General features: G+C 40.7%; 1 protein-coding gene across 3 annotated transcripts in view; it reads right to left on the bottom strand.

The window, feature by feature from the left end:
- The window catches only part of LOC124395520 (leucine-rich repeat-containing protein 49), a 44905-nt gene that overhangs the window by 10703 nt on the left and 19455 nt on the right, over window positions 1–14747 (bottom strand). For all 3 annotated transcript variants that reach the window (XM_046864069.1, XM_046864068.1, XM_046864070.1), the window contains 5 exons: window positions 13228–13289; window positions 11219–11366; window positions 6379–6462; window positions 2071–2246; window positions 1206–1307 (listed from right to left, as the gene is read on the bottom strand). In XM_046864069.1, coding sequence (XP_046720025.1) covers window positions 1206–1307; window positions 2071–2246; window positions 6379–6462; window positions 11219–11366; window positions 13228–13289 — 572 coding nt within the window. The remainder of the gene's footprint in view (window positions 1–1205; window positions 1308–2070; window positions 2247–6378; window positions 6463–11218; window positions 11367–13227; window positions 13290–14747) is intronic.

The following is a 14747-nucleotide window of genomic DNA, read 5'->3' as shown; positions in this document are numbered from 1 at the left end:
GAGTAAAATACAAATTTTTGCTGCTCAGTTTAATAAAATTACACAAAATATAGTGAATTCATTTAATTAATGTTAAAGCTGCCTCTAGACAGCTGGTTAATGGATCTAGACTTTAACAAAAGATCAAGGGTTTCTGTTAGAGAAAAGATTCAAGTAAAGCACATTTACAGATCTAAAAGTGTAACCTAAGCACATAAACTACTCTAAAGTAATAGTGACTCAGGTAGTCTTAGTGCCTCAGGTAGTGACTTAGGTAGTCTTAGTCCCTCAGGTAGTGACTTAGGCAAACTTAGAGCCTCAGGTAGTGACTTAGGCAGTCTTAGTGCCTCAGGTAGTGGCTTATGTAGTCTTAGAACCTCACATAGTGACTTATGTAGTCTAAGTCCCTCAGGTAGTGACTTAGGTAGTCTTAGTGCCTCAGGTAGTGACTTAGTTTTAGTGCCTTAGGTAATGATTTAGGTAGTCTTAATCCCTCAGGTAGTGACTCAGGTAGTCTTAATCCCTCAGGTAGTGACTTAGGTAGTCTTAGTCCTTCAGGTAGTGACTTAGGCAGTCTTATTGCCTCAGGTAGTGACTTATGTAGTCTTAGTGACTTAGCTAGTGACTCAGGTAGTCTTAGTGCCTCTGGTAGTGATTATGTAGTCTTAGTGCCTCAGGTAGTGACTTAGGTAGTCTTAGTGACTTAGGTAGTGACTCAGGTAGTCTTAGTGCCTCTGGTAGAATATAATATAACTTTTCTTTTTTTTTCTTTAGTCTCAAAAGAGAAAGATAAAAAGGCGAACAAATATTTATTTGAAATTAATTAAACACAGGCGGCATGTGTTTGTCTTCAGAAGTAGGAAAAATGGTGTCAGTATTTTAAAGTATGTTATGGTGCATTTGTGTGTGTGTGTGTGTGTGTGTGTGTGTGTCTGAACATTTAGTTATCTGTATAATGGAACAAAAACAAAAACACACACACAAACACACACACAGTAGCAAGTAATCCATGTGTGTGTCTGTAATGTCAATGTAAATGTGGGGATGCGAGTGGAGGAAATGGGGAAATGTCTAGACGTGATCTACTTAACAGGTTTTGGATTCAAGCTGCATTTTTAGCAGACTTTCAACAGAGGAATGATACAGAATGTTTTGAATGTGTGTGTGTGTGTGTGTGTGTGTGTGTGTGTGTGTGTGTGTGTGTGTTTGTGCACGCGCGCACGTACTTGGGGTCTCGAGGGCTGTTGGGGCGACTGTTTGAACGCAATTTAGTGTCACTGCCCCCTGCTGGACGCTCAGGAACAGTTAGAGGACTCCCTCTGTCCCGTCTGAGAAAGAGAAAAGAGAAACACATGAGAGATCACAGATACAAGATCAGAAAGCACTTGATCTCTTCCTTGGAAAGAGCGAGAGTGTCATAAGCCTAAAAGTAACAACAATCATGGATGATTTACCCAATATATATAACATGGACAATGTTTACAACATTGTATTGCTTCTATACTGTGACAGTGCTGAATGCTCAATTCTGATTGGTCAGAAAATGTGCTTAATTTCCTTTAACATCAGTTTTGACAGTATTGGCTTTAAGGCACGCCTCGTGTTTACGTTAATGAGCATTAACACGAGCACACGCTTCAATAAAACAAAACTTTTTATTCAGCATTTATGGAAGGAGTCTCCAGTGCCACCGAAGAAACTGACCTTTCTGTATTTATTGTAAAAAGGTACAGAGACAACAATGAAGCTACTGTTTCTGCCAGTAAATTATGTAAGAAAAAGAAACTTTGTGTGACATCACATCACCCTGTCATTGATTATTCACCAATCATGACACACCCTGACCTGTTTTATTCCATATTTAACTGTTTCATTGTGAATCTGTAGTTGTAGATGTGGGTAAAACGATATCGCACATTAAGTCTTGCCAATCTGGACACAGTAACGAAATAGGGTTCTGAACAAATAATACATTGTCATGTTAAGAACTGAATTCGTTATTGTCTATTTTCTTTTTTTTTTTTTTTTACACTTATTAAGAATATAATTGCTTAATAAACTCTAAAATTATGACTCCTGCAAACTTTTTACCTGAGGTCATCGGGTGAGTGCTCCTGAGCGATCCCATTGGTCTGTCCTGGGCTGTGGGCCGGGGTGTTCTCTGGGCTCAGCTCCTCTTTAGAGCCGTTCTGTGCTGGCAGCTCAAGGAAGCTCCTTGACTCCTCCCACTGTTGCGCTGCATTTCGGATGGCCAGCCGGCGCTTCTCCTGGGTGCGGACGAGAAAAGAAAAAAAAAGCGACATCACAGTTTAATAGCAGCTTTTCCAACATGCATTTGGATAGCAGCTTTTAAGCGACTAGAAGAACATTCAGGTCATCATGGCCACCAGAAGACTATTAGAGTGCAGGCAGGGTGGAGTGGGTGGAGAAGAGTGATAGCAGGAGTGATTTGTGATAGAAGAGTATCTATGAGAGTGAAAGGGAAAGTTTATAGGACTGTGGTGAGACCTGAGATGTTGTATGGTTTAAAGACAGTGGCATTGAGTAAAAGACAGGAGGTGGAGCTGGAGATAGCAGAGCTGAAGATGTTGAGGTTTTCGTTGGGAGTAACAATGATAGACAGGAATAGAAATGAGTTTATTAGAGGGACAGCGCATGTAGGACGTTTTGGAGACAAGGTGAGAGAGGCGCAATTGAGATGGTTTGGACATGTGCAGAGGAGGGACATGGGGTATATCAGTAGGAGAATGCTGGGGATGGAGCCACCAGGAAGGAGGAAAAGAGGAAGACCAAGGAGGAGGTTTATTCATGTGCTAAAGGAAGACATGCAGGTAGATGGTTTGAAAGAATCAGATGTAGAGGACAGAGTAGTATGGAGACAGATAAACCGCTGTGGCGATCAGAGAGCAGCCAAAAGAAGAAGAAGAAGAAATGTCAAGTCATCCTGGCCATCAGAAGACCTGCACAAGTTGACCTTTATTAGCTGGGCCATATGTAATCCCTGGAACTGATCAGTTGAAATGAGAACCAGTTTAAGGGGTAATAAATGGGTCAATTTAGCTACATAACCTTAAATCTTCTTGGAAGATGTTCCACTGGATTTTGGATTGTTCTTGTGGAGATCTGTCTGAAATTCAGCCAGCATTATTAAAGTCAAGTACTGATGTAGGTGAGGTGAGGAGGCCTGGGGTTATTGTCCATTTCATCCCAAAGGTGTTCAGTAGGGTTGAGGTCAGAGCTCTATAGCAAGAGATGTTACTCTCCAACCCATGTAAAGCATCTCTTAATGGAGCTGGCTTTGTGTCTCCAAGTTTGTGGTAACAGTGTGGGGAAAAACAATATATTGTTGGAAAAGTAAGGCCTATAGGAGGCCACTCAAACCGTATCTTCATGGAGATGACTTTTGTGGAGAATTTCATGCTACTGCATGCAAACATATTCTATATAGTTGTGTGCCTTTAACTTTGTGGTAACAGTTTGAGGAAGAACCACATATGCCTGGAAAAGTCAGGTGTCTTAATACCTTCGTCCATATACTGGACATCACTGGTAAATGATCTGTAGCTTAAATATGGCTTAAAAAAACAACCACAACATGAAAATAAGTGAAAATAATATCTTAAGGTGATGCTTTTGGTGCCTGTGGCTGAGGCACATATTTTTAGTATCGTTCTGACCCATTTTGCTGGTTGCAGATATTTGTTTTTTGAGCAGATTTAGGCAGTACACGAAACAAGTTCAGAGCTTTGCTCCTATACAAAACAGAGCTCTGGCTTTCTAATTGCTCCATTACATGCTGTGCTTTCTCTGTGATTTCTCCCTATCATTCTGGTTCATTCTGTCTCCAGATTTTCTCCACAGGAATGAAACAGCAGTCACTGAGCTCATCGATGGCTATCAGATGGCACATGAGATGGCACATTCAAAACCCTTGTTATGAAACCCAAATGAGAAAGATGAGATTAGTGGAGAATTAAAGGGGATCACAACCATGACATCATGTGCAAATGAAACAGAGCAACATTTTACAGTGAAAGACAAAGCTGGACACATAGAGGAACTATAAGAGGAGCTTCTTTTTGCCACTTATTAGGTTTCTCCTCGACCAGGTATGGAATGTGCCACTCCTTTGTGTGTGTGTGTGTGTGTGTGTGTGTGTGTGTGTGTGTGTGTGTGTGTAATAAGGCATAAAGGAGTTGACATTTTATCAGGGATTATCTGGCTTCAATTACAATGAAACCATCAACTCCTACTATTTTCTCCCACTTCTGCACCATCCTCCAGCCCTCTATGGGCACAGACATGAAGAAAAACAAATAAATCACACACATTACACGAAAAAAAAACAAGACTTTGCCAGTCCTTATGTTAGAGCTAAATTAAGGAGCAGAAAATAAATCTAAACACATCTAGAAATTCTGTCTTGACATGTTTCTGCACTCTTCTGTTTGGGGTTTTTTTTTGGAAGGAGTCTTCAGTGTCAGTACTTTGTAACAGACAGAAGGAGGTCTCTGGAACTATTGTTACTGGAGCCAGAGGTGGACAGTGAGGAAGTGAATGTAATTCGGTACTGTACTTAAGTAGCTTTTTTACGCATCTGTACTTCACTTCACTACATTTCAAAGTCTAATAACTTTTTTACTCAACTACATTTTGCGAAATCAGTCATTCGTTTTATTTCTGAGGATAAAAAACTCAACTGGTCAAACACGCAGCGATCCACCAATCAGGGTCGAGAGGCGCACTTTGTTTTGAACTTTTGCCTGGCACTTGGTGGAATCTACTGATCACCAACATACAGTTCAGCATCAGTTCAACAGCAAGCAGAACATTTAGAGATGAATAAATGATGAAGAAACTCCAGACTCGAACTTCCCACAACACCAGTGGTCTTATTTGCATGATTTTTTTTAAGTAGTTGAAAAGAAGATTTTGGACTCATGATAATTGTAATAGAAATAAATCAGTGTTTGACTATTCTTCTATTAATAGATTGTTGTGCTGAGAGTCACATTTGAGTCTTTTCATATAAACTGAGTTGAATAAGCAAAGAGTACTTTGGTAAACCATAATACTTTGGATCCTTAAGTACATTTGAAGGCAAATACGTTTTTACTTTTACTCAAGTGAAAGTTTAAAGGGACACTTTTACTTTTACTAAAGTCATATTTTACTGATTTCATCTCTACTTTTACTCATCAACATGGTTTATGTACTTCATCCACCACTGACTTAAGCCTTAAATAGCAGCTGATATTGATACCCAGATGACACAGATACTTCAGGAAGTATTCAGACTAGGGCTGAAATTTACAATTATTTTGATAATCGGAAATCGGAAACTATTTTTAATTAGATGTTTTGCTTCCTATAACTACATAAAACCCTAATTCAGTGTATTTATGTATAAAAGTGTACTTTATAAAAATGCAAAAGCCACATTAACCTAACACACTAACCCTAACTCTTGACCTTTATTATTAATTTTATTTACCTTGATTATTATTAAAATCTATCTTTGTTTTTAATAAAGATTACTACCCATATTTGATTGCTGGAACTATCGCTACAGTATCTGCAAAAATCCATACTGATAGTTTTTCCGGCTTCCAGTCCGCTGTCATTACAAGAGCGGCCTCTAGAGGCAATTCACTGACACCATATGCTGTTTGTTTTTACTTGTTACTTGCACTGCACAGAGAATATATATATATTAATTATTAATTATAATATATAAATGTATTATTTATTAATTATATAATTAGATTTATTCATAAATATATTCATATGTATTTACTGTTGCACATTTTCATGATTTAGTATATATTTCTTTGTAATAAAGTTCAGTAATATTTTACATGGAGTGTTACGTTTGTTTTTTTATCCATTATTCTTATAATAAGCTATATATCTATTGAAATGTAATGCTCATTTGTTTATGTAATAAAATCTCCACCATAATACTGGTAGTTATTTTGGTAATATTTTGACTCAGACCAACCTGGTCCCCCATTAAATAAAGGAAAAATGATGTGGCCCTCACATAAAAGAGTTTGTGGACCCCTGTTCTAGGTGGTAAACTATCTTACTACCTTGTTTTTTTTTTTCTTTATTAGATCATAACTAACAATAACTAACAATGTGCTTTGAGGAATAGTGTCTCAAAAGTACTCAAGTGTCTCTACAAACGCAATTAAGGCTCTCTAGTGACTCATCTAATGAGTGTCCTCTTTTCCTCCTTGCATGAGCCTAAAGAGCAGCCTGTCACTGAGGCGGCAGCAGCAGGATATCAGCTAAAGATATCACGCTAGTCGCTTAAAAGCAGACGAGAGCGATCCTTAAGAATTGAAACAGCAGGAAATGCACAGACAGGTGACAGGATATTTGGAGGGCATCTACCTTGTGAGCGGCTTGCTTGTGGCTCTCACGTTTCTTCTCATCCTCCTTTCGCGCTAAAAGGTTTGCTGCGCGTCTGTCCTCCTCCTGCAGAACAAATCCAGAGACACTCTGTTCACAGACCAGCTACAGAAAGAATACTGTACATGGACAGAACATTCAGGTTAGAAGAAACAAGTGTGTAAATGTAAGGAGGATCATGCCCAGGGTGGAGATTTTCAGAGAGATTACAGAATCAAATTGGAGACCAGATGTTTTCCTTTTTGTGATTCGTTTTAGGGCATATGGCAGGACACCAGACTTTCTCGGCTTCAAAGAAAACCTATAGCCAGTGACTTAAACTTACTTTTTTATGTTCACATGTCTGACTCATACCATATGGTTGGTTCGTTTTCCTTAGCATTGGTTTCTTTTGCGCCTTAATTTTAAATCCCCAGGAAAACCGCAATGCACAGAAATGCACTGAAAAAAGTGCACAGAAAAAATGCACAAATTAAATGGACAGAAAAAATGCACATGAATGCACAAATTTGTGAGGTTAATATTGATGCTTCTGCTAGAGATGATGTATGGGGGAGGTGCAGCTGTGGCTACAGTGAAAGGAGACTTGTTGCATTGTGTTAATTAGGTTTCTTGCTTTATTTCTCATTCTCAATTTATGAGATTCTTGTCTGTGATGCAGCCCTCTGCTATACAGCATTTCTCTATAATATTGATGGATTCTATAGCCTTGAAAATTGCTGTAGTATAAGAGCAATAAAAGATTTCAGGAGGTGTAGTTCTTGGAAAAGCATCAACTCACTGTTTTTTTCTCTGCTAATGAAATTAGACCTCTATAAACCTATTACATGATGACTGGCAGCCTTGTGAGGTTCGGTTTCATAATGAGCCTGACGCTATAAGTAGAAATTCAAAATGTTTAGCCTTCAGCCATAGATACAGAGAAAAACATTCCACAGATTATGATCAGCCTAAACAACCAACATGGACAAATGAAACCAGAGCAAGCATCTGAGGGGAAAACGTTTATCATCAGCACTATTAGCAACAAGATGCAACCAAAGGTAACATATTTTCCTAGACTCATTCACAGATGTCAATCAGTTGACCCTGCTTTGTGAAAATCGTATCTGATGGGCATGTCGAGTCACACCCTTACACCTCCCAAGCTCTGACACGTCAGTCAGCACGAGATCCCCACAGACCAGGGCACTCCAATCTGCACAGGGAAGAAGTACGTTCTGAAACACTTTTCCTGTAGAACAGTCTGGAACTTGCTCTGCGTGCCATGCTGATACAGAGAAGCGTGGGTGGACCACTACAGAAGTTCACGAGTTGGAAGGAAACAATCAAGCGGAGCCAGATTTCCCTTTCACAAAACGAGCTACATTACACCAGTCATTCCTGATTTAAGGGGAATCCCAATGAGATTTACACTTCCTCACGTTCTGCTGAACGGTTCCAATCTTCTCCAATAAAGTGGGTGCTGTTACAATGGTAAATAAGTAGGTAAGTAAGTAAGAAACCTAATGTAAAATTTATAGCTTATATATAAATATATTACAGTATATATGACTTGTAAACACACATGGCCTGGGGTGCAGACAGCATTCCAATTCATCCCATAGGTGTTCAGTAGGGTTGAGATCAGAGCTCTATAGCATGCCACTCAAGATCTCCTCTACAAAGCATGTAACACATATCTTCATAGAGCTCGCTTTGTGTGTTATACCGCATCCAAAGACGTCCTGTACAATTGAGTTCCTCCAGCTTTGTGGTAACAGTTTGGGGAAGAACCCCATATAGCTGGAAAGGTCAAGTGTCCCAATACTTTTGTCCAAATAGTGTATTATGTTTGACATACACGTCCAGTGATAGGTATGTTCAAGTAAACCAGATTGGTTGTAATTAACATATCATTATGATTCATAAGTTGAGTATCTGCACAAACTTTTGACCTACGTGAACTTCCCCAGCAAAGTGAGGAGCATCATTTATAAAACATATGTACGCCACTGGATTATCTAGTGATTTGACAGCTAACGTTTACTTTTACGTTTACGTGCATTTTAAACATATTTAGCGGGTTGGGGAGGAGGTGTTTATTTCAAACCGTGTTGAGTATGTAAATAAATAATTAAGCAATTAGTAATTAAGAACATTAGTAAGTGTGTAAGTAATATAAAGTAGTAAGTAATTACGTCTGTCAGAAAGTAGATATGTAAGCAAATAAGTGAGTAAACAAGTACGTAAGTAAGAAAATATGTACGTAATTAGTAATTATGTTAGTTAATGAGTAAATAAGTAGTTAAGTAAGTTAATAACTTAAGCTAGGTTTATTTTAAAAAAGTACATCTGTAATATATTTATGAACATTTTATGCATTTTTATTAAATTACAATTACATTTGAATATTATTATCGTTATACTATTTAAACAAAATCTTCATAAAGTCTACTGGATAATGCTCAGTTTTCTTAAGACGATTGTAATTTTCTGTCGTTCCTGTGTAAAATAATAACGATATTAATGTTTGGTTTGCCTTTGAGCGAGTTACGACTTCAAAAGTCTCATCCCATTCGTTATTGTTCAGTCTTTCCAGTAAAGATCCGGGAATTGCAGTCACACCGACACCAGGATAAAAGATATGAAAGATATTCAATTATGTAATTAAAATAACTAAATAAAAAAGATTTATAGATGTATAAGTGTGATTGAAATTAATTTATACATGCATAAATTTGCACAGTTGTTTGGTATAAATGCAGGTTGATCTCCTATAGAACCTATGTCTCTGCTGTTCATGGGTTTAATACCAAATATAATGCTTTTTGGTTTAATTGGCACTTTTCTGAATCGTAATTAAGACTAACGAGACTAAAGCAGTGTGTCCAATTCCCTGTGCGGTTTAATTACACTTGGCCTGAGGCGGCAGCAGCGGCGAGATCAGACAGACACTGTTCACTCAGCAGTGTTTCTCAGAATCAGCTGATTTTTATGGAAAGTCCTGAGGAATAGTAAGAATTACTTCTAAATGAGTTTTTGCGAGTGTCTGAAGCGCTTACTGATTTCTCCCTGAAGGTCGGATTAGAAGAGACGTAGGCGTCTCTGACGATAAACGGATTCATTAACAACGGTTATACAAGTGTGTGTGTGTGTGTGTGTGTGTGTGTGTGTGTGTGTGTGTGTGTGTGTGTGTGTGTTTGTGTGTTCGTAATATACACAGCCTCTTGCTAATACTGCAAATATTTTTTATCTATTCAGCCATTAAAGTTTGCTTAATAAATACTGGTCAGGCAACCAGCTACCTCTTTATCATTGTGAAAGCTACTTTTCCAAATTATTTCCCCCGACAGGGTCAATAACACCATTTGTATATAACGTAAAGCTGGTTATTATTAAGTGGCATATCCATAATTAAAAAAAGAATCACTTTCTGGCACTGTGGGGCCCTTGAGCATGACCCTTAAACTTTTTCTGCTTCAGGGGTACTATATCATGGCTGACCCTGCCCTCTGACCCCATCTTCCTAATTTCTAAGGGATATGCAAAGAAAAGATGTTAATGTTCTATAATGTACATGTGAAAAATAAAGGCACGTCTTCTTAGTCTCTACTGTAAAATCCCGCCATCAGTCTTTAGGCCGTGCCTCCAAAACTCAGGTGACATTAAAAAGTCACAATTGTCCTTTTTTTATTTTTTAAAAAGAAGCCCAACTCGGTGAACAAACTCAGAAAGGACGGAAACCGCAGTCTCTCCAACCTTCTATACTCATCATCTACATTATCCTCAGTGAAAATCTCCACCTTGCTGGATCACACATTTAAAAGATGCACGTTTTTATCTGCTTTGACCAACGAATATGGAGTTTGGATTCTTCCCCCAAAGAATCTTCCTCACTATGTAAGGAATATACAACACATTACGGTTAAGGGATGATGCAACGCAGGGTCACACTTATCAACCTGAGATGGATTCTTTTCGTATAACTTGAGAATTTAATTACACCATACCAATTATATTACACATTTAATACACCTTTCAACCATTTATTAACATATACACTGATCAGGCATAACATTATGACCACGTGTCTAATATTGTTTTGGTCTCTCTTTTGCTGCCAAAACAGTCGTGACCGGTCGATCATTTCCAGCATGAACTTCTTCAGCAGTTTGAGCTACAGGAGCTCGTCTGTTGGATGGGAGCACATGGGTGAGCCTCGTCCGCTCACGACCCTGTCGCAGGTCCACCACTGTTCCTTCCTGGGAGCACTTTTGATAGATACTGACCACTGCAGACCAGGAACATCACACAAGAGCTGCAGTTTTGGAGACGCTCTGACCCAGACGTCTAGACGTCACAATTTGTCAAACTCACTCAAATCCTTACTCTTGTCCATTTTTCCTGCTTTTAACATCAACTTTGAGAACAAAATGTTCGCTTGCTGCCTGATAAATAAATCCAAACACTAACAGGTGCCATGATGAAGAGATAATCAGTGTAATTCACTTCACTGCTCATAATGTTATAATGTCATAATGTTATGCCTGATATGTGTATATGCTGTAGTAACTGATATTATACCATCTATAAACACCTCTCTATTGAAGACTCCTTCCACACATGTTAAATAAACTGATACAGAAAAATATTGCTTTATTAAACAATGTTTCCTTTATGTATTTATCATTTGTCTTTGGATACTTTTGTACTGTTGTATAAATACAGGCAATGCATCAGAGCTCGCAATGACCAGAGAAGAGATTTTCCGAGTACTCACTCACACACACACACACACACACACACACACACACACACACACACACACACAGTCTCTTACTGTGATGCGCTTCATGTCCAGCAGTCGGAGTGGAAGCACGCACCGCAGCGCTGTCTGTTTGTAGCATGACTCCTGAGCTACAGGATTCCCATCCAGGGTGAGCTCACTCAGAGAGCACGAGTCTCCCAGACAGGCCAGGTCATCAAAACTACACACACACACACACACACACACACACACACACACACACACACACACACACACTATTTAATAAACACCTACTACTGTACTAAACGAGAAGAGAAGAGAGAGAAGAGAAGAGAAGAGAAGAGAAGAGAAGAGAAGAGAAGAGAAGAGAGTAACCTAAAACACAGCTTGGGTCCTTCACATTTGCATCTCTCTCTCTCTCTCTCTCTCTCTCTCTCTCTCTTTCTCTCACACACTCACAAACAAACCACTGCAGCATGAATAATTCATCAGCCTGGACCTTTTATCTATTTGTGATCAGTACTATCCCTGGACCTGTTCCTCTCATCCCATCACCTCCTCAATCACCATCTGCTTCACCCCATATCCCATCTATCACCCCTCTATCACCTCCTCCATCATCTCCTCAATCACTCTCACCTTCACTCCATCTCCCATCTATCACCCCTCTATCACCGCCTTCATCACCCACTCCATCACCTCCTCCATCACCTCCTCAATCACCATCTGCTTCACCCCATATCCCATCTATCACCCCTCTATCACCTCCTCCATCATCTCCTCAATCACTCTCACCTTCACTCCATCTCCCATCTATCACCCCTCTATCACTTCCTCCATCACCCACTCCATCACCTCCTCAATCACCTCACCTTCACCCCATATCCCATCTATCACCCTCCATCATCTCCTCCATCACCCTCTCCATCAGCTCCTCAATCACCCTCACCTTCACCCCATATCCCATCTATCACCCTCCATCACTTCCTCCATCACCCTCTCCATCACCTCCTCAATCACCCTCACCTTCACCCCATCTCCCATCTATCACCCCTCTATCACCTCCTCCACCACACACCCATCACCTCCTCAATCACCCTCACCTTCACCCCATCTCCCATCGATCACCTCCTCTATCACCTCCTCCATCACGCACTCCATCACCTCCTCAATCACCCTTACCTTCACCCCATCCCCATCTATCACCCTCCATCACCTCCTCCATCACCCACTCCATCACCTCCTCAATCACCCTCACCTTCACCCCATCTCCCATTTAACACCCCCACCATCACCTCCTCCATCACCCACTCCTTACCTCCTCAATCACCCTCTTCTTCACCCCATCTCCCACTCCATTCTCCCATCCATCACAGTTTCCATCACTCATCTATCACCTACTTCATTACACTTGCCATCAACCCCCCCATTACCCCATTATTACCGCCACCATAACGCCATCACCTCACTATTACCCCTTTATTATCCCATCACACATCTATCATCCCTTCCATCACCCCATCCTGTCTTCCATCACCATAATATTACCTACATGATAACCTACATCACCTCTCCTTCATCATATCTCCTTCTCGTCCCACTTTTCCAGTGTCACGAACAAAAATGCAGAGTCACTCTTTCACTCTCTTGCTCTCTCTCTCCCTCTCTTTCTCTAAATGCTTGGCTGAAGGTGGACGCATGACACGGCAAAAAAACAGGACAAAGCATTTCAGAGTAAAGAAGCAGTACATGCAGAACTCCGAATATATAACACAAAGAGAAAGAGAGACAGAAAGAGAGAAAGAGAGGGAGAGAGAAAGAGAGAGAGAGAGAAAGTGAAAGAAGATACATATTCTTACACACACACACACACACACACACACACACACACACACACACAAATATATAAAGAACTTATAAAACATCTGCAGCATTTACACACAGATAGCACGGTTATAACGTAATAAAGCGTGAGTCCTCATGCGTGGGCAGGGCAAAAGAAAAAAAAATGTCTACCTTAGCACTTTTGTGGAGAGGTGGAGAGGAGAGGAGGGGGGTAATGCAGCTGCACTTTATCTTACCTGCTGATGCTGTTACCGCTGAGAAAGAGACGCTGGAGAGAGGGCAGCTGGTCCACCTCCGTCTACCCAAAGAGAGAGAGAGAGAGAGAAAGGGGAGAAAAATGAGGGAACAGGGAGGAGTGAGAAGGAAAGAGGGATGCTGCAGGATCCCTTGTCTAGCCGCGAGCTCTTACCATTCGTCCAGTCACCTTGCAGTGCCGGCAAACTGCTCCATCCGGCCAGCGCACACGCATGCGCACATGCAGGAACACACTCGCACATAGAGCCTGCTGCGGCTGCTCGCTTGGGGAGGGGTGTGAACACGGCGCAGGAGAGGAGGAGGGAGAGAAGGAAGGGAGGAGGATGAGAGGGGCGGAAAATGCAGAGGAGATGCTCACACAGCAGAGATGCTCCAGCTGATGACGTGTGCAACGGAAGAGCTAATGAGGGGGATGTGTTTCGTGATTATCCCGTGTGTGCGTCGATGTGGAGTCAGTATGAACGAGAGAGAGGGAGAACAAAGGAGGGAGAGGGAAAATGGGGACAGGGAGGAAGGAAAAGAGGGTGGATAAGGCTGTGACTGGCAGATGAGGACACGGCCGGGCGGCAAGGTCACAAAGGGCAACAGTTGTGATGCAACACGAGTGTGTGTGTGTGTTTGTGTTAAAGGCAGAGAGGCTGCTGAGACTTCAGGCACATCCCAATCCTTATTCATCCACCCACACATAAACACACAAACATCGCTATCGTATTATTCCTTGAGTCAGCACTAACCGGCGACGTCTGGCAAGTTGCCTTTAACGCCTCTCACAATACCGACGTTCCTCGCTGCACTCTTCGTTGCTGATTATAATGCTCACAGGCAGGCATGTACACACTCAGACGAGTGCCCTCTTGCCTGGTTGTATAATAATTAGGTATTATCTAGCCTCTGGGGATGCAACCCTGTCCAAGACCTACTTCAGCGAGGCACAGATGGCTCAGCCTTGCACTAGAGATAGTAAAAATGTATTGATTTACAAATGCACCAAGAATCTCTCTGTGGCAAACCGTCCAAATCAACGAGTACGAATCTCTGTTTATGTCATGCATTGGAGGACGAATTACAGAAAGCATGTACTTAAAATACAGTAGGTAAAATGTATCCAAGGTACTATGATTTATTATCATTTATGTCAAAAGAAACTTTGCTTATTCGACTCAGTTTATGTGAAAAGACTCTAATGTGACTCTCAGCACATCGATCTATTAATAGAATGATCGACACTGATGGATATCTATTACATTCATCATGAGCCCAAAAAGTAAATAACAACAACGATCAAAACAAGTTCAAAACGGAGCGTGTGATTGGTGGCTTGTCGAGAAAGTCAAGAAAGCACTGGCCAATCGTCGGCATCTGTAAGCTCATGAATGGTCTACAAGCTCATACTGACTATTCTATATATTTTTTGCCAGATATCATTATTATTTGATTCATGTCTTTCTTCTTAGTGGAGGATTCAGGAACACCTAAATAAAGAGCTACAGTTAATGTTCAC

This window comes from Silurus meridionalis, chromosome 13 (genome assembly GCF_014805685.1).
Source record: "Silurus meridionalis isolate SWU-2019-XX chromosome 13, ASM1480568v1, whole genome shotgun sequence".
NCBI lineage: Eukaryota > Metazoa > Chordata > Actinopteri > Siluriformes > Siluridae > Silurus > Silurus meridionalis.
This window is presented reverse-complemented; position numbering and strand designations above follow the sequence as displayed.